The sequence below is a fragment of the Chinchilla lanigera genome, unplaced genomic scaffold (genome assembly GCF_000276665.1).
Source record: "Chinchilla lanigera isolate Chin_1 unplaced genomic scaffold, ChiLan1.0 scaffold00050, whole genome shotgun sequence".
Lineage (NCBI taxonomy): Eukaryota > Metazoa > Chordata > Mammalia > Rodentia > Chinchillidae > Chinchilla > Chinchilla lanigera.
This window is the reverse complement of record NW_004955451.1, coordinates 762,959-782,927: the sequence shown is the minus strand read 5'-3', so window position 1 is coordinate 782,927 and position 19,969 is coordinate 762,959. Positions and strand designations below refer to the sequence as shown.

At 37.3% G+C, this 19,969-nt stretch overlaps 1 protein-coding gene across 1 annotated transcript in view; it reads right to left on the bottom strand.

The window, feature by feature from the left end:
- The window catches only part of Acaca (acetyl-CoA carboxylase alpha), a gene marked incomplete at its 5' end in the record, with an annotated part of 230,860 nt that overhangs the window by 126,965 nt on the left and 83,926 nt on the right, over positions 1–19,969 (bottom strand). Inside the window, 10 exon segments of the mRNA XM_013519172.1 lie at positions 100–218; positions 2,727–2,816; positions 4,218–4,331; positions 5,537–5,650; positions 11,853–11,977; positions 15,716–15,804; positions 16,678–16,778; positions 17,593–17,781; positions 18,251–18,397; positions 18,907–19,041. Of these exon segments, the coding sequence (XP_013374626.1) occupies positions 100–218; positions 2,727–2,816; positions 4,218–4,331; positions 5,537–5,650; positions 11,853–11,977; positions 15,716–15,804; positions 16,678–16,778; positions 17,593–17,781; positions 18,251–18,397; positions 18,907–19,041 (1,223 nt within the window).

Here is a 19,969-nt window from a genome sequence, read left to right as displayed (position 1 = left end):
TAGCTTTAAAAAACATGGAATTATCATACTCATTACCCCTCATAACTCTCTTGATAGGCCTCTGGCTAGCTCAGGTACATATAGCACAGTCAAACTCACCTGTTTGGGTGAGACGTGGGTAGCATAAACTGAAATTCCACCACACAGGTATTGTCCTTAAGTTGGCGGTGCTGTACACTGTTAAGTTCATAGGCAATATAAGCTCTTCGAACATACACCTGGTTAAAAAGTAATCTTCAGTAAATAAACTTCAAAAAATGAGAAGAGAATGGCTTTATCAGGAAAAAGATAGTCTTAAAAAGAAGTATTGGATGTAAAAGGTGATAGTCTACAGTGAGAGGTCCCAAGGTCCCATATATTTAAGGGCTGGTAAAAAAAAATGTGTGTATTTAAATAAAAATATTATTACAGTAAGAGAGGCATTGCCATTTATTCCCCTCAAAATACTTGCTCTTGCTTCAAACACACTTATCCCATCATTCTTGCTACTTTTGAAGCAGGTCTAGAAATTCTCTTTCAAAAGTGTCTTTATGAGGTATGATAAAAATATGGTGAATGCTGCTGCTAAGTGTCATCCAGTGGAAACACAGGCTTGTAAAAACATTATAATGTGTCCTCATCTACCTTATACACCAGCTCTGGTCCCAGTCAACTTCTGACTCATCCCCAAATCAAAGTGATTATGAAAGATAAACATTTAAAATCGATTCAGGACACCAAGGCAGCCACATCAGTGTGACTAAAGACATGGAGGAAGGACTTCTAGAACTGCTTCAGAAAGTGGCAAGAAAAATGGGCTAAGTATGTCTGAAGCAAGAGGGAGTATTTTGAAGGGATTAAGAATAATCTGTCTTTCACTGTAATGCATTTTTAAAAATTTAAACATCCACTGTGTTTTTTTAATCATACCTCATATATATTTTGCCACAATCAATCTTGAGCCTCAATGCTAGCTCCATGAATACAGATGGAAATAAAACGAGGCTGCCTCTGCTATACACCTCTAGATGCATGGTAACCATTTTACACTAAGCCAGCGATGGCAAATCTTTTACAGACCAAGTGCACAAACTGCAACCCAAAACCCACTTATTTATCAAAAAGTGCCAAGACTGCAATTAAACTTGAATACTGAGGTTTCAATTTAGAAAAAACTCATACATTAATATCTTTTGTCTTAAAAGAAAAACACACACGCTATAGGTTTACTACCACTGCTCTAAGTTAAACTCTGTAGAAGGGCTGATCTTTAGCAAAAGATTAGGACATACAACCATGACTATTAATACATTACACATGATTATTTCAACAGAAGACAGAAGTCAGAACGATAAAAAAATGAGAAGCATGGATTCTGAGCCACTTAGGTATAAAGGCAAAAGATGGAAGTAACTACAGTATACTTTAACTCTTTTTCCTATCTTGTACATTGTTTTCTAAGCACAATGCCTAAAATCAATTTTGAATAATATAGATATCCAATTCCAGGCAAGAGTAGGGAGGTATAACTTGACATATCTCAAATACATTAACTTGACTCAAGAGTTAAAGAAACAGTAACAGCTGAAAAACACTTAATTCAAGTATTTGGTATTTACTAAGTAGGATAGTTTACACACTTTAACCACAGAATACAAATAAAAAGCAACCCCGAGCTAGGAACAGACTATGGTGATATTACATAAAATTATCTAAATTACTCCTTTTCTTCATCTTCAAAAATATCTACTCGGTAATTTTAAGGCAGCAGTCAAGGCCTGCAATTTTTCTTCTTCATGAGATAGTGTGGTGCAGTGGAAACAGAAAAGTCTTTGGACTCAGACTAATCTGAGTTTAAATGCAAATTCCTCTGCTTATTATCTATATGATTTCTGGACAAGTAATTTAACCTTTCAAAGTCTTTTTTTTTTTTTTTTTTTCAGTACTAGGGGATTGAACCCAGGCCTTCACACTCAGCTACTTCCCTAGCCAGCCCTGCCACCTTTATGAGATACTGTTAAGTCCTTAAGTCGTGTAGGCTGGACTCAAGCTTCTAATCCTCCAATCTCAGCCTCTAAGAGTAGAAAATTACAGGAGTGTGCCATCACACATGGCTTCAGAGTCTCATTTTCTTTAACTTCATAAAGTAACTGTAAGATTAAATAAAAAGTTCATTAAATTAACACACAGTGCATTAAATCCTACTGCCTTCTTTCCTATAAGACAAAATTTTATAAGAACTGCTTGCCAATTCAAAATAGAATTAAAATCCATTTTAATTTGGCTGAAATCACAAAATGGTAGTTATACATATTTGAAAAAACCATGTATTTTTTTAAGCCATATATTTTTTGACTTATTGTGTTATAGTGAATCTGATATTTTGGGAAAGGGGTACTGGGAATCGAACTCAGGACCTTGCACTTGTCAGACAGGAGCCTGTGTCACTGAGCTATATCCCCAGCCCTGTTATAGTGATTCTTAATTCATTATGAACTGGAAGAATTCAAATACCTGGAAAGTATGGAAAAATGATAGTCACTATTTCCCTGTGATCAGAAACTAGAAACTGATTAGTTGAGACAAAACACTTAAATAAGACAATGAATCAGCATTTATTGCTTCAAAGGAAAAGAAGGTTACCCCTTAATAACCTACCTTATGACCAAAGAAGAAGAACTGGCATGATAGCCAAACACCTAGAAGACACCAAGGAGAAAGTCATATCACATGCCATAAATACTCACCTCCAGAGCTGCCATCCTCACTACCTGATTGCTGTGATAGAAGAAGTTTGGTAGAACATCAAAAATAGAAGTTTCAGATAGGATGAGTTTCTGGAAGGTACAAAGGTAGGTTTAAACCATAATATCCAAAAGAGAACAATTTAAAACATTTAATGGAAACTAAGAATGCTGTTTATGATTGCCATACATAGATACAACCTCTATGTGCCTCAGTTTCCTCAGGTATAAAATGGAGGAAATAACACTTATCTTCAAAGGGCTGTTGTGAAGGTTGTATACATACAATTCTTAGAATAATACATTAACATGTATCATTAACTACACTTCAAGTGTTCATGATTACTATTAACCTTTCCAACATATATCTATATTTCACTTCCTAAATATTGTCTAAATACCTCAGTGTGATAAATCCTAGATGTGAGCCCCAGTTGAGACCCCTTAATTTCAACTGTGAACCATTTAAGAAAAAAAACATCCCTTTCCCCTTTCAGGTTTCCCAGGAGGAAGTCTGAAGATTCCTTTGATATATACCAATTTGAGTCCTGATTTCTAGGTAGAAAAATAGGAAGTCATTTCTTGTTTGTTTGTTCTGAGGTACTGGGGCTCAAATCCAGTGATACATCCTCAGCCTTTTTTAACAGTACTACCTAGGTACTTGTCATTAATTGGTTGTGGTAGATGTGACAAGTACCAAATATGATGAGTGCTCAGATGGGAAGAGTAGTTAGCAATGAGGTAATCAACAGGGACAAGTTCTAGGCTGAACGTTCACTACCAAACCACCAGTACTGTGACAAAATTTTCACATCAAAATATGTTGAGAACCAAATATGACAAGTTTCAAAGCAGTCAATACCAAGGTATGGGCATGACTGTGTGTTTTATTTTGATATAGGGTCTCCTTACATTATCCAGGTAGAGCTCAGGCATGTGATACCCCTGTCTCAGCCTCCCACAGTGCTGGGATTACAGGCATGCACCACTGCACACAGCTAGAAAGTCACCTCTGAGAAAATGATGTTTTAAAAATATTCAAGGTCCTTCCAGTTAGTGGTAGAATTTTCCAATAATCTCTTATAAAATTGGCTCTTTATAAAGCTTAATAGTAAACATTAAAATTATATTATATTTAAGCAATTTTATTGCCAGAAAAGTAACACCCATTTATGTGTGCATCTGATTCCAAAAAATCAGATATCAAACAGTCTTGCCACTTAATTCTGGATTAGAATACTTTCTAAGTAAAAGCACAAGAGGTAAAGACTTCAATAGGACACTTCTATCAAGGCAAGCTTATTTTATTTTTTAAGCTAACCCATAGTTTTAATAGGAAGTAAAAAAAATGAAAAAAAATTCGTAACTATAAATCATTTTTGAAAGTCAATGTATAAAACTTCATTATATGGAAATCAAAATTAATTGAATTATCCTTGTGTGAATAAAGAGGACAAGTATGCGAAGTGATAGAAAGGGTTATTATATATATACCTGCAGATTCTCAATGCAAAACTGATGTCCATACATGTCAATAGCTGATAGGAAGATAGACTCTACTTGGTTATGGCGAAGCTCATACGATGGCAAATGGGAGGCAATAAGAACCTAGAGTGAACGCAAAATAAGAGGCATAAGTTCTCAAGGGAGTGATTATTCTAGACTCCTATTAGGCAGCTCTGATACAAAGGCAGTAAATATAAATCTGTAACTGCAGGCATCAAAGATAAAACAGAGACCAAGTAAAACAACTCCTAGGTCCTGCAGCATAAAGTCAATGCTACCAAATACTGAATCTCAGTTGACTCTCATCATAATTTGAGTTGTGAGCAATTTCCCATGGGGGGGGCGGCGGACAGCTTCAATCAAGTTCCATCAGTGCATGTGATTTACCATTGCAAAGCTGCTAGTCCTAGGGACTGCATGACTAGCTGTTAATTGGGAATCACATCTGGCAGAGAGCAGCTGTGGGGAAGGTGAACGCGGGACAGCTAGCCTTTGCAACTCCGAAGTAGAAAGGCAGACTAGGAAAAGCTGATTTGACAGTCCCAGATACTGAGTACCAAGAGGGCATGAGGAAGTAACACCAATGCATGTGAGAAAGCACAGAAAGTGAAAGCAGTGTCACAAACAAACAGGGACACGGTGGGACCTGAATACCCTCAGCAGGTCACTGAGAGGTTCAATAACTTTGAATAGTTCAGTGACATGGATACAATTGTAGAGAAAGCAGAAGGTCACTGAACAGCTTCAAATACTGCCTCCTTGTCAATGCACAAGCATTGAGACACAAAGGGAGCACCAACTCTCCGCTTCCCTGCTGAAACCTTTTGGAATGGAAATGAAGGCTACAGGGTGAAACTAACTGGACTTCTCTGGGGTTGTCCTGATTGCTAGCATCTAAGATTCATTTCATTATCTTTTGGCTTTCCACACTTGGTTATTTCCTATCTACTTAACAGTTCTCATCTGTTTCTAAGCTCCCCTTAGGAAGTGAGAAATATTGAGTCGATTTCTTCCCCTCTGTTTCCTTTCCTCTGCCTGATCCTATTTACTATCACAGGGATACTAGGGAGAGTAGGGAACAATATCAGGATTTTATGATGGAAAGGGCTCCTACTTTAGAGACTCGACATTAATCATTTCCTTTCTCCTAAAAAAACACCAAATGAAAACATTTGTTCTGAGAACAATGTGACATACACAAAAAACTGAATGATCTTTGTAAGGTGATTAAGTAAAAGCTCAGTTTGTAGAACTTCCCAAACCATGAAAACCAGCCCTCCTTCAAGATAACCAATAACTGTCCTTACCTGACGGGCCCGAAGTGCCACTTTAGCATTGGTGGTTTTACTGAGTTGAGTTAGTTCGGTGAGGATAGTCAGCAGCTCATCAGTGAGAGTAGGGTCACGGCCACATAATTGATCCTAATTGTTAATGTGAAAAAGTACAAACACATCTACATTAATAAGAACTGTAGTGGAAAGGACTCTGAAATAGGAAAAAGGAAAGAAAACAAAGCTGGATTATTAAGAAAATGTAACCTTCCTGTTACTTTTATTCTAAACAATTTGGTAAAGATGATCCCAAGAGAAGCAGCTGCCAAGGAGGAAAAGCCCAAATCTCTCAATCATTCAGATTCAAAATTCTTAATGTATTTCTTTACAAATTAACACTATACTTTTAACATGCAGTAAAAATCATCACAGACCACTAAAAAGGATCAAGGGAATTTTGGGTAAGAAATAACAGATGATGTCTCAAAGTTTCAAGAGGTTTTAAATGAGGTAGAGACTAACAGCCTTCTTGTTCCCTCTCCCACTTTGAGAGAAAAGGTAGAATGAGGCAAAATGAGCCATCCTGGTAGTTATAATTCTACAATCCAAATGATTAGCATCCCAGGAGAATGCAAAACAGAAACCCAGGATAAATTATTCTTTTATGAATACACACTGACTAAAAGCACCATCTCATATTCTGGCAATTCTATATCCAAAATCATTTATCTTGTTCCCATACCAAGAATCATTCCAAGGAAGAAAAACAAACTCTTAACATAGAATCCATAATTTATTCATTATTAGGTTCTGCTTCTAAAAAATTAAAAATGTTAATAAAAATCCCTACTGTATTGTGAGAAAAAAATTTCTACTGGGATCCAGTGGAATATCAGCTTATTCCCTAAATTCATCCATTATCCATGTAATTTCTATGTAAGCCCAAAAAACCATAAATGCAGTTATTATAAATGTCTGTCCTTTTACAGGTTTTACTGAGCTACTGGTATAGTAATTCTTAATACATCATTTAAAATATACTCATGTAGGTATTGCTTCCTCTATTCAGATTTTTAAATAATTTTGAATCTTTTTAGTGAATCTTTCTTCCATGGGACACGAAAGACCGTGCGCGTGTGTGTGTGTGCGTACGCGCTGCTGGAAATCAGATCTTTTTAAAATTTTTTATGTATTTATGTATTTATTTATTTATTTATTTTTGGTTTTTCTCCGGTATCGGGAACCGAACTCACGACCTTGCACTTGCCAGGCAGGTGCTTTGCCGCTGAGCTAAATCCCCAGCCCCCAGATCTTTTTTTTAAATCCACTTCTATTTCATCTTTTCCCTATTGCTTGATTACCAGCTCTTTTCTTGAAGAATATCTATTGTATACTTATCTTTTCTCATCTCAGAGATACTGTGTATAGTCCTTTACCCAGCAATATAAATTAAAATGTGGGACTTGGCATTTCGGACTGACACACATTTCCCAAAACACTTTTTCTAAAACCCCTACTATGTTCTATATCACAGATAAGTACTTTAGGAATATTCAACACTGTTATTCTCTTACTGAGGTGTCTCAGACTTTTTTATTAGTATATGTCTGCAGCACATGTATGTAACACTTCTTAATTCTTTTTATACTCACTTACCCCTTCCTTCCATCTCCATTCTCCCTCATCCACCTTTTTTATTTTGAGAAAATGATTTAGAACTTGGGATTCTTTTTTCCCAATCCACTAAAGAAAGGTCTGCTCCAACTGTCCAAAGTCATAAAACTCATGATTTATAGTTAAGGAGGTGCAACTATGTTTCTACCCATCTGAGTGAGGAAAACAAAAACTGCTATTAAGGCAAATAGATACAGGATTCTTGAATACTAAAGGACTTCTTTCACTTATCCTAATTATAAAAGCAAACAGGAACCAAAAAAATGCAACTAAGTGCTATGTTTTGCTGAGAATAAGCAAATAGAAATTCCAGGGATGTATAAATACAGATCTTTTTTTTTCGAGGGGGGTGGTTTCTGGTACCGGGAATCGAACTCATGACCTTGCACTTGCCAGGCAGGCGCTGTGCCAGAGCTAAATCCCCAGCCCCAAGTACAGATCTTTTTGAGATGTGAAAAATGAAGCACAGTAAGAACAAGCCACTACTTCCATTAGTATATCCTGACTTGGAAATTTTCCAGTCAAATAATGTACTGTCCACTGTCATCATTAATAGAAAATTATATATAGAACAACTTTCTCAACACTTTCTTATCCTTGACCTAGACATAGTGATGAGGTCCTGAAAGAAGCCATCCGCTTTCTTCAGAGCCACTCATTCAACAATGCAAACATCCAGCAGGAAACTCGTGGCCCTCTATCCTGAATACTAGCTTCCTTTGGGCAACTGTGCAGCCCAGCATCACCATCTAATCTTGGTGAACATTTTGACAAAGCCATTAAAAGGCAACTATGTCAGCAAATGTGTTTCCTCAACGTAACACAGTTTATTTAAAGAAGCAACTCACTGATTTTGGGATTATAGGTCATTTGCAAATATCAGAATTATCTTTCAGTAACAGTTAAGACTGGCACAACGTAGGTGTTCTTGTTTTTATTCTTGTTCAAGATGACTGGATTTTCAGAAATATAATAAACATGCTTCAGTTCAAAGCCATACCCAAACTTATATAGCTGACTGAAGAAAAGCTCAAATAGTTCAACTTGACCTTAGCATCCTAAGCATTAAATGCCTCTGAGGGAGGCAATTCAAAATGGAAAGACTGTGACCTTGTGTGTCATGCCCTCAAGCCATTAACTACTGTTCAGCTGTGTAAGGCCCTAACCCCAACATCAACAATGGTCTGGTAGCTTCTTCCAGTCGCACCTGGATTTTCTGACATTCCAAAGATGCTACAGGCAAGTTTAACAAGAAACTGATAGTAACAACCTTAATCAATAAACTTCAGATCAGACTACTGAGACTTTTTTTCTTTACGTAAATATTGGATGAATTATATGCAGTCATGTTAAAATGAAGAGAGAGAGGCACTTAATTAACATTTTAGATGCTCCCTGTCTAAAGCAAAGCATATGCATGGTACTTATATGAAAAGAGTTCATGTGGACTGTACCACAACTAAGAATAAGCAATGAAGGGTTAGACTATTCAGCATCTAAGGGGTTATAGGCTATGTGCATGGCTATCTAGACAGCTATGATACTTTATTTCTACCACATAATATAGTTAATGAGTCCCTTAAATAGTTGTAAGCAAACATAAACAATGGTCCTCCAGTATTAAAACTTTTACCTGTAATTTTAAAATTAAGAAAATAGACGATAATGTAAGCATCTGGGAAACTGGGCTACATAGTAAACTTAAGTCCAGCCTACATTACATACTGGGACCCTATCTCAAAAATAAATAAATAAGAGCAGCTTTCAAAAAGTGAATTTATTATTGGTTATCCAGACTTTGTTTTTGTTCGTGGTACACTCTCTCCAAATGGAGAAAACCTAACAGGACCTTAGCCTTTTACTTATTTTACTTTCCATATGGGGTGAAAGGTTAGAAATTTGCTTGAGTCTTTGAGGCAAATTCTAGACAATTTATGCTAACTCCTGGGGAGGATGAAGGCACCTCTTCACTACAGCAGCCTGATTTTCTTGATCCCTTCTTCTAGGCCCAAAGATCACAGAAATCATCACCTGGCTCAGCAAAGCACACCATCAACATTCCCACTTCTAGAAAACAGAGATTGGAATGCTGGGCACAAAGCCATCAATCAGGAAGCCAAGGTAAACAAAGAAAGGGTACCTCAGGAGAACACAAGCTGGAGGAATTGAAATGCTACCATCTCCCTGTGACATCTGTAAAAGACAGTAAGACCAAGTAATCTTAAGGACTAAAACGGCTCTTAACCAGCTACTACCATTAATGGAGATGATGGGGAAGGGGGAACAGCTGGCCACTGTTAAGAAGAAAAGAAGAAGACATGTCTGGCATTCAATAATATCAGATCAGAGAAAAGGGCGCCATCTGAACTTTTATCCCCTGATCCATTTGTCACTGCTAGCTGGCCCTAAGCTTAACCTCATCAATTAGCTTTATGATTTCCAAATTTCTGAGATGAGGTGAAAATAACCGATATTTGAGAAGAAATTAATGATACACAAGCCTATAAATACTATTATGCTTATTGAGTCTTATTTTGTTTTTTTAAAGAAAAATGTAAAGATGCCAAAATAGAGAAAAGGATAAATTCAGCTTCCTGGTTTATATCTTCAATACTCCACCTACTCTTTCTCTTGTTCTCTTCCTCCTCTTCCTCCTCTTCTGTCCTATTCATCTAAACCCAGATACCCAGATACGCTTTTTTTTCTCCCCAGAGAGCTCAGCACTCTGGAAAGAAAGTTTGTGCACTACTTATGCAGGTAAGAAGTAATCAAGATGACAAGGTAGGGGTGAAAAGAACAGCACCAAGGCAGGGTCCCATTGGCTTCTGCCTGTCCTGGATGGCAAAAGCAGAAAGCAAAGCCTCAAACCAGTTCTCTGACAGGGCCCAACACCTCTGCAGCACCCCCCGTGTAATTACACACTTGAGTGACTGGACTCTGAAGAAAATTGAAGGCCTGAGCTCCGAACAGCTGCCATTTTCTCTCTCCATCACACCAGCGTGATTACTTGAGAAATGAACAGCCCCGGCTCAAAGCTACTCCAGAATTCTCAGAGGAAATATGGCTCCGTGTTCCAATAATGAGATTCTTAAGGCAAGCGTTACTTACAATCACTCTGCAAAAGGAGCGAGCTGAGCCCCTATATCTTACAAATTAGAATTTAAGAAACCCAGCGACGGCCCTGGACGATCATTACTCTTCTGCTACTCCAAGGATTCTGGACTTAGATCTATTTTTAGTGCAGAAAACTGTTAAGCTCTTAAAAAGGTAATCATAATAAGATGAAAATTTCACCATAATTAGCTTCCTATAAAGGCAAATTCCACCCTATTCTAGGTCCAAACTGACAGATTCTTCTCTCCTAACTACCCCTTTCAACCACAAAGTCGTGGCTTTATCCAAGTGAGAATTAGCACTCTTTGCATTAAAATTTGGAAAGGGGAGAAAAAGTCAGAGATTTCTTCCCTCTTTGAGAAAAAAAAATTAGTAAATTGCCATTACCAAAGCAAATGTAATTGCTTTGCTGAAAACTGTCACTTGGGGAAGTTGAAATATTCCACAGTACTCATATACTGTATTTTTTTCCTTCTCAAATATATCTCCTATTTCCTTACCATCCAGTCATTCTGGGGTGGCAAAGGTAATGATTTCTCCCTACATATTTTAAAAAGTGGTTACTCTAAAAAGTGTTACATCCTGTAGAGTTAATTAGGTATACAGATAGCTGAATGAGTGGCAGTACTGTCAACCAGTATGAAATAAAAAAACAGTAGTAAAGCTTTATGGCGGTTTTTCTCCTCTAAGAAGAAATGATGGAATTAAAGTACCACAAAGGGACAAGAAAGGAAACTTAAGGAGTAAAAAGGTACTATTGTCTCCCCAGAACATAAACATGAAGCAGCATGACAACTGCTCAGGACTGACTACAGGGTAAAACATTCTAAATTTTGTCTCTTTGTTCTTAGATTCCTAGAATTAACTCAACCAGAAAGATCAAGGAGTAAAGGACTTGCAAATCATCTTTAAAAATCCCTAAGTACCTCAAACTTCTGCCCCTTTCCCAGTCAAATGCACATTAGTCCTACTCACATTTACAAGTCTCATCCCTCATTCCCATTTCTACTAATTCTTTATTACTAGGCTGTAGGGGGTAAAATAATATGCCTAGTACTAACACAATAACCTGAGCTTAGATTTTAATGTAAATAAAACAAAAAGGGGTCAAAGAAATTGCAGAATATATTTATATTTCTTTAGTGGGGAGGGACAGTACTGAATTTCTAATTTTTTTTAATAAAAGAGCCATTGCTTGTATTTATGGAACAAACAAGAATTAAGATGAAAGACTACAATAGTTACAAAAGACTTCTTTAAAGCAACAATCACGATGACAACAGGAAAGAGAAAGCACAAGGAATTTCTAAATACTCAAGAGATTTGAGTTCCTGGGTACATTATACACCTCATAGCCAAAACAACTCTTTTCTAATTGTAGCAGGCTCCTTCAGATCAAGGATAAAGGTAGATGTGAGAAGCTCTTAGCCCACAACCCAATCTTCATTCATTCCATAGTTATAAAAGACAGTAACTTTTCCTCTGACCACAGCTACCAGGAGTAAAAAAACTACATTTCCTATATCATCAACTTTTCTTACAGGTTCTGAAAAATGATACTCACAATAAGCATTGTAACCAGAAGATTCTTTTTGGTGACTTGAGCATGAGAAAAGATGTAGTTCAGTACAGTGTTCATGTCACTTTTGTTCTCTTCCCGAAGGGCAAACACACATTTGTCATAGTGACCTGCAAGCAGCAAGAAGAATTGGTCTTCATGAAGGCTCACAGTTATATGGTATGTGTTGGTTTCTTAATATTTATAATTTACCCGATAGGCAGTGAAAAAAAACATCTTAAGAGATTTCTTGGATGGATTTATACAGAAATAGCACTTGGATTAGTAAAGGAACACTAGACTAGAAGTCATGCAAATCTGCATATAAGACCTGGGCTCAACTAGGTGTGGTGGTGCATGCCTATAATCCCAGGACTCTGGAAGATGAGGCAGAAGGATAGCAAGTTGGCCCAGCTAGGCAACCTAGTAACTTAGGGAGATTCTGTATCAAAATAAAAAATAATAAAAAGGGCTGAGGGGAGCTCAGTGCAAAGGCCCTGAGATTAATTGCCAGTGCTGCAAAATAAAATTAAATTAAAATTAAAAAATAAAGTACTTGAGCACAAGGCCTACTTCTGTTACCAACTCCCTTTGTGCTTTTGAGCAAATCATTTGATCTCTCCAGGCCTCAATTTCATTATACTAAATAAATTGGAATCCAGGTCTAGTGGTGCAGGCCTGTAATCCCAGCACTTGGGAGACTGAGGCAGGAGGATCACTGTGAGTTCAAGGCCAGCCTAAGCTACATAGCGAGACAATAATCCAAAAAAATACTAATAATAAAATAAAATAATTGGAGAGGGATGTGCCTTAAAAAACTGAGGGTTTTGGAAAAACTCTAACCCATACTTAATCTAACCTCTCTCACTTAGCTTCCTAAAATGACTTTCTTAGAAAAGAAGACTCTGTTGCTTAAAAAGAAATGTCAATACCACTAAATTTGACCTTCAAGGTCTAGTCCAGCTTGATATTCTGATTCCATGTTTGACATACTAAAAATATTTCACCCTAACTACTAGCAATAGTTTTAGCTCAAGTTTACTCATAAGGCTACCTGAGGCAGGTTGGTTCTGGGTAGCAAGTTATGTCTAACATAAGCTTTTGGTATACTTCAATGATATATTCAATAGGATGTAAGAAATAGTTCTCAGAAAGCATCTTACCTCAGAATTAGATCTCTAAGTAAAGGAGAATTAATGTTTGAGTATTCTCAAGGGTTAGAATTTTAGGAAATTATGAAAATACTAAAAGAGTATCACCTCAGTTCAGATTCCATGTTAAATTACCAACCAGAACAGTGATGCTCTAATTGTATGATTTCCTACAGTTGGACCAAAGCAACTTTCATTTATCTACTTTAAATATCAAAGATTGATATACACATTTTTCTTTCAAAATGAAACTAAAATATTCCAGGCATGGAGGCTCTGTAATACCAGTACTCAGGAGACTACAAGGAAGGAGTTCTACTCTGAGTTCAAGGCCAGCCTACGCTACATAATGAGTTCAAAACCAGGCTGAACTACATAGTGAGAGTCTGTCTCAAAACAAACAAACAAATGAAAAATTAAGCTAAAATACATTTGAAAACCAGCAGATAGCAATGTTTAGAAAGCTGTAAATTTCATACGAAATCTAGTTAGAGCAAAAGGGAAGCTGTTTAAAAAATTGGTTGTTCTTAGGGAAGGTAGCTCAGTGGTAGAACAATTTTCTAGAATTTATAAGGACCTGGGATCCATCCCCAGAGCTGCAAGGAAAAAATTGGTTGTCCTATATGAATTCACATGTTCCTCTATCAAGATAGTTTTGAAGTGATAACATAAATGTATTTTGTATTATGAATTATTAGGAACTGGGGAACTAAAAAATATATACTTATCTGGGGTAGAAGGAAACATTAACAGAAAGAAAGCATTCATGTTAACTACCCCTATCCCCCTTTTTACTTGTCCCTTTTTACGAAGTATTAATTGTGATATATATACACAGAACACAGAAAATATATATCAATAGTTTAAATACTCATGTTATTCCAAAGCTACTAAATTTTCATGGAATATCTTTAGCATGTTTGAATAATCTGTGTTCTTCATTACAATTACTACACTGAGCATCATGTTATTCTTTTGCTTTTATTTATATTTACCACCAGAATATGTACAATTTAATTTTTCCTGTTTTTGAACATGATAAAAGATGAAATCACAAGCCAGACCTCGTGGCATGTACCTGTAATTCCAGCACTCCAGAAGGCTAGGGCTGGAGGATTGAAAATTTGAGCCTAGCCTGGGTAAGTTCATGAGACCCTGTCTCAAAAAATAAAAGGGTTGGGGATATAGCTCAGTGCAAAGGCCCTGAGTTAAACCTCTAGTACCACAACATATACATGAATGAACGAATGAATGAATAAATATTTTGTAAGTTGCTTTTCTGAAGCAACAGCTCTACTGTAAAGAAATACAATTGAATTTTTTTTTGTTTTGGTACCTGGAATCGAACTCATGACCTTGCGCCTGCCAGGCTGGCACTGTGCTGCTGAGCTATCCCCAGCCCAGTTGAATTAGGCTTTAAATTTAATAATAGACGTGAAGGTTTTGTGAGCTTTCCAAAAAGATATCACATCCATCTATTAGTGGAAGACCTACATTTCTTTACTCCTTTTGAATCCTTAAACCTCTTAATTTCTTTTCTTGTGTTACTGCCCTGGCCAGGACATCCAGTACAGAAGTAGTGGTAGCAACTGTCTTTGTCTTACTCTTGATCTTAAAGAGAATGCTTTCAACATTTTACCACTATGTATCATGAATCCTGTAGATCTTTTGTGGGTCCTTTGTACAAGATAAAAAAGTTCTACTTCATTCCTACTTTCCAAAAGTTTAGCATAAAGAATGTTAAACTTTGTCAAATGCTCTTCTCCCCTGCCTGAGTTGATGACCATGTTTCTTCCTGTTTTAATCTATTAGAATGTGATAGATTACATTAATCAATTATCCTCAAACCTAACAACCTTGCATTAGTGAGGTAAAACCAACTTAGCTGTGATACGTTATCTTATACACTTCTAGGTTCAGTTGCTAATATCTACTTTGGAAATTCTGTTAGTCATGAGCAGCAGAGCCATCTTTTAAAAGTTGCAAAAGGGAACAGAACAGAGAAAGAAAATTTTAGGTCCTGTTTCAAATTCTATGGCATTTCACTGCCATCTTGTGGCAGGAAATGATACCAATAGTACACAGCTTTAAAACTTAGCCAAGGAGTTTCTCACTAAAGTCAGAGATAACGTCTACCTAAATGATTCACAGAAAGTAGTGGAAAATCAGAGCCTTTCCCATATGTTTGTGGTTGGATTACTTCTGAGAGGCATGTTCGTCAAGGAATTTCTATTTCAGCCTGGTTAAGACTCGACCAATTTCATTACGCAAGGTCAAGAAGATGTCAATAGAGAATACTAATCTCTGCTAGAAAAATTACCTCAGCCCTCTGTCACAAGCACACCGAATTCGTAATTTCTCAAGCTGTTTTGGTGCCAGTGGTATATGGTGGTTTAGTTTATAAGGTAGCAGTGAATGGAGAAAGTTTGTTAACAGGAAGTGTTAGCAAGGTACAATGGAACACGCCTGTAATCCCAACACTCCAGAGGCTGAGGCAGGTGGACCACCACAAGTTTGAAGCCAGCCTGAACTACAAAGCAAGACCCTCAAAATACCCACCCCAAAAAAAGAAAAAAAAAGAAGTAATGGTAAAATGGCTTAGCTCTTACACAGTCCTATAGGGACTATTTAGTTTGGCCAATGGAATTACAAATTTTCTTAGAAAGTGATTCCTCAAGAGGAAGCTTAAAAAAAAAAAAAAAAAAAGAGGAAGTTTACCATTCTGGAATTGTGTCTCGACTCGCAGGTACTGCCGCAGCAGATCCATCACCACAGCCTTCATATGGCCTCGGATGCCACTTCGGTACCTAGGCAGACAGAAAAAGTCTCCAGTGAAAAAATCAACAGGCCAACACTATTAAATAATAAACCCAGAGGCCAAATTTATGTCCTACATTTTCCCTTGAATGGCTTTTCCTCTGAATATATGGCAGGATAGGGACAAGCCTAAAATCAACCAAGCAGATGAATTTAAATCTCAAGCTTAAAAGTAACCTTACTACACATGAGATCTTTTATAAAGGATAAGAGAAAAAGGAAAATAAAAACAAAACCAAAAAACTTCATAGTTCTACCTAACATCCTGATTCAGTTGCTATTGCTAAGGAGAAATTATTGCCACACCCTTAAAATGATAGAAATTTCTGAAAATTTTTTCAGTACAGTGTGTAAAGCTGAAAATACTCTATGAATACCCCTTTAGTCCAACTGGCTCCTTAAACTCAAAACAGTAACTGGGTATAGTGGCCCACACCTATAATCCCAGTCCTCAGGAAGCTGAGGCAGGAAGACTGCCATGAGTTGAGGCCAGCCTGGGCTACATAAGGGAGTAGTCTGCACTACATAGTGAGGCCTTGTCTCAGAAAACAAAAACAAAACACCAAAGAATATATGTCATACTGGGTCCTGTGCCAGAAGAAAAATTACGATCTTTATCAAACAAACAATAGAATTGCTCTGCCTTAATGATGGATGGAAAGAATATAAAGAAATCAGAAATACTGAGTACCAGAGTTAGGTCACAATCCTAAAATACTTTAAAAATATAACATATATTCTGAGGTATAAAGTGCTTTCTAATTTCTCAAAGTCAGACCTGAGAGAAAACTCTTCATAATCACTTAAAAGAAAGAAAGGTACAGCCATGGACAGTATAGGAATATGCAGTTACATATAATTACCTCTGCACTAGCTGAACAATGCTCTGAGTGTTCATAAAGAAAACTTCCCGTTCAGATTTCCGGTTCAGTGTAGCTGCATGACTATCTAGGATGTTGGCAATCTAAGGCACAAGAAAGGAAAATAAATAAAGCCCAATCTAACAAAGGACCCAAAGCATCAGCCTCTATAGCACCATTACTAGGAATCTTCTTAGTTATAACATACCAATTCCTACCTTTAACATGCTGGCAGCACTGAAATTCACCAGGCACCGTTTAGGGGCTTACACTATAATAAGCAAGCAACTTTTGGTTCTTTTGACTCTTTGATTCCAAATCATGACAACATCACAAAAACTACCATCTACCTGGAAGCTCTGATAGACAAGGTCTACTAAAGTTGAAATCCAAGTTTTCCTCCTCATTTGCCCAGCTTTACTCCCTATATAAATCTACTTTACAGGAAAAGTGGATGGGAATGTAGCTCAGTAATAGAGCACTTGCCTAGCATGTATGAGGCCCTGGGTCTAATTCCAATCACCACAAAGAAAAAAAGCGGAGTTGGAGAAGAGGAGGAGAAAATATAGGCAGGGGTTAAGAATACTGCTAAGGAAATAAAGTCTCCAGTATTAAAATTATCATTATATCTCACAATTTATATTTATGAATATATCTCTAATTAGAGAACAGCCCTAAGAACAAAGTTACATGGATTACACAGCCAAAGCATGCTTTTCTCATGCAAGATGCTTTATGCTTCATATATAGTGCTTTCATTATTGGGCTTATATCCTAACACAGTTTTGGGAGGGACATGATGCTTGAAATTGCAAAAGCCAACATCCAGACTGTAAGGAGGATCTAAATAGAATGGAATCCCACAACATGACCTCCAGTGGTAGCCAGTAGAAAATAAGAGCGTTACCCTATAAATACCTGCTGGCTGGGAAACTGACAGAGGACTGATGTAATGTTGCTAGCATACTGAGCCATTTCTTTCTTGATTGACTTCTCCACATTGAGAGGGATACGGCCAGAGACACTGGTCATGATATCTTGCAATTCTAGGAGAGGCAGGGAGGGATCTCTGAGGGTCTTCATCAAGCGCTCCACCCAGTCTTTTACCTGAGAAAAAAACAGAAAATATGATCTAAAGTTATAATCTCCCAAATAAAAGAGATATCTGAATTCACTACCACATAATATTTACTTTAATATTGCAGAGTAGCCAGGCGTGGTGGTGCATGCCTGTAATCCCAGCACTCAGGAGGCTGAGGCAGGAAGATCGCCATGAGTTTGAGGCCAGCCTAGATACAGAACAACACCCTGCCTTGAACAAATAAAAACCCAAAAAATGAGTAATCATCAAACACTGGCTCTATTCTCTATTTTGAAAAGGAGTCATCCCAACTAAATGTGAAACATATGACAAAGTAAGAAGCAAGGATTTAAAGACTGAATCTCACAACTAAAAGTGGGAGAATTCTACACCAAACAGCTTTTTGCCATCCTTCTAAAAAATCCTAAATAGATCTTATTTTGCAGAATGGACAACCTACTTGTATATCCCTTCCCCAAGAGAGTTGATTCATACCCTGCTGCTGAAGAAAGGATCTGGAAGGCAGTATCCATTCATTACATTGACCAGATTATCCAGGACATAGTGGAATACTCGATGGAGCTTCTCGCCTCTAAGTGCCGTGCTCTGGATCCGTGGCAGACTACCAGTGTGAAGTTCAGCCTGTTAATCCCAACAAAAAACTGTCATTCATTACCTTTTATTCAGGCATAAACACACCAATGCACCTCAGAGCCATCATTCAAAATCAAGATATCAGCCGAGTGTGGTGGCACACGCCTATAATCCCAGCACACAGGAGGCTGAGGCAGAAGGATTATTGCAAGTTCGAGACCAGCCTGTGCTACAAAATGAGCTCAAGGCCTGCCTGAACTACACAGTGAGACCCTGTCTCAAAAAGACCAAAAAATAAATAAATAAAGGTATCTCATCAGCATACCCATCTACCAGGAAAGAAGGCAATGGAAGAGGCAAAACAGGAAAATTATAGCATCTTTGTATTATTATATTAATTCTTATAAATTCTATTTCCACAATATGATAGACACAAATACAAGGCATAAAGTCAGAGGAAAAAAAGAGTGTAAGTAAAAAACGGGCAAACTGAGCACTTCCCCCTCCAAACTGCAATGTTCTTTAGCTTCTGAGGGCAATAGTCCCTTATTCCTCACCTGCTGAACCTTGCTGGGGTTATCCAACTGCATTTTGGCTATTACACAGCCAGGGTCAAGAGCTGCTCCAGGTCGCTTGACATAATGGATGCAGCCAGATTCTGCAGCTGTTAAGGTCATCACCATCTTCATTACCTACAGTGGAAAATATATAAATTAAAATCTAATCTCTCCTTATATTGATGAACATTTTTAAAGAGCTCAGTTTTTCCTTTAACATCTAAATCTAATTCATCGGCTCCGAAAACGTGGAAATCTATCAAAATCTCCTACAGATTACCAAGGTAAGGAATTAGAACATTTGTTAGAATACAGCTTTGACGATTAATGACAATTACTAACAGTTCAATTATTTCTAACTTTTAAATCCACTTTGCAACAATTTGTGATTTTACTTACTTTGCACTTACACGTGATGAACAATTTGGCTTCCTCATACCAATGGATCTGGTACTCACTCTCAGAATGTCTGCCTAAGATATCCAGGAGGCTAAAACCTAAAGGACTACTCTTCACTTTTTTTTTCTTTTATCTACTAACCAACCCTAGCCAAGTACGTTTTCTAAAGTACCTTTTGTCAAAAATCTTTTGCCATATCATTGGTTTAGGTCCTACTCATTTCTGGCTTAGAGTACTTTACCTCAAAAACCTCCTAAGAGATTTCTCTACCTGCTATCTACCTCCAACAAGCTCCCCAGAAACAATCATTCAAGAGGCCAAATCTCACTAGATCACTTTTCTGCCTAAAATCCTTCAGTGACTCCCTACTGCCTTCAGGATAGTCTAAACTCACTGGTATAGCAAATACGATCCTTCACAACCTCACATTCAAGGCCTCACACTGCTGCTTTAGCATGTTTGCTTGTCACTCTCCATTCAACCTTACTCTAGTCTCAAGCAGTACTAATACATATTTGCAGCTCCTAAATACAGAACACGCTTTCTTGGTTCTGTGACTTTATACAAAGTATTCCCTTAACTTTAAATACTCTCACATGCCCTTCTTCACCTGATATAGTACTAGCTATCTTTCACAACTGTGATCAAATGTGCCCGCTTTCAT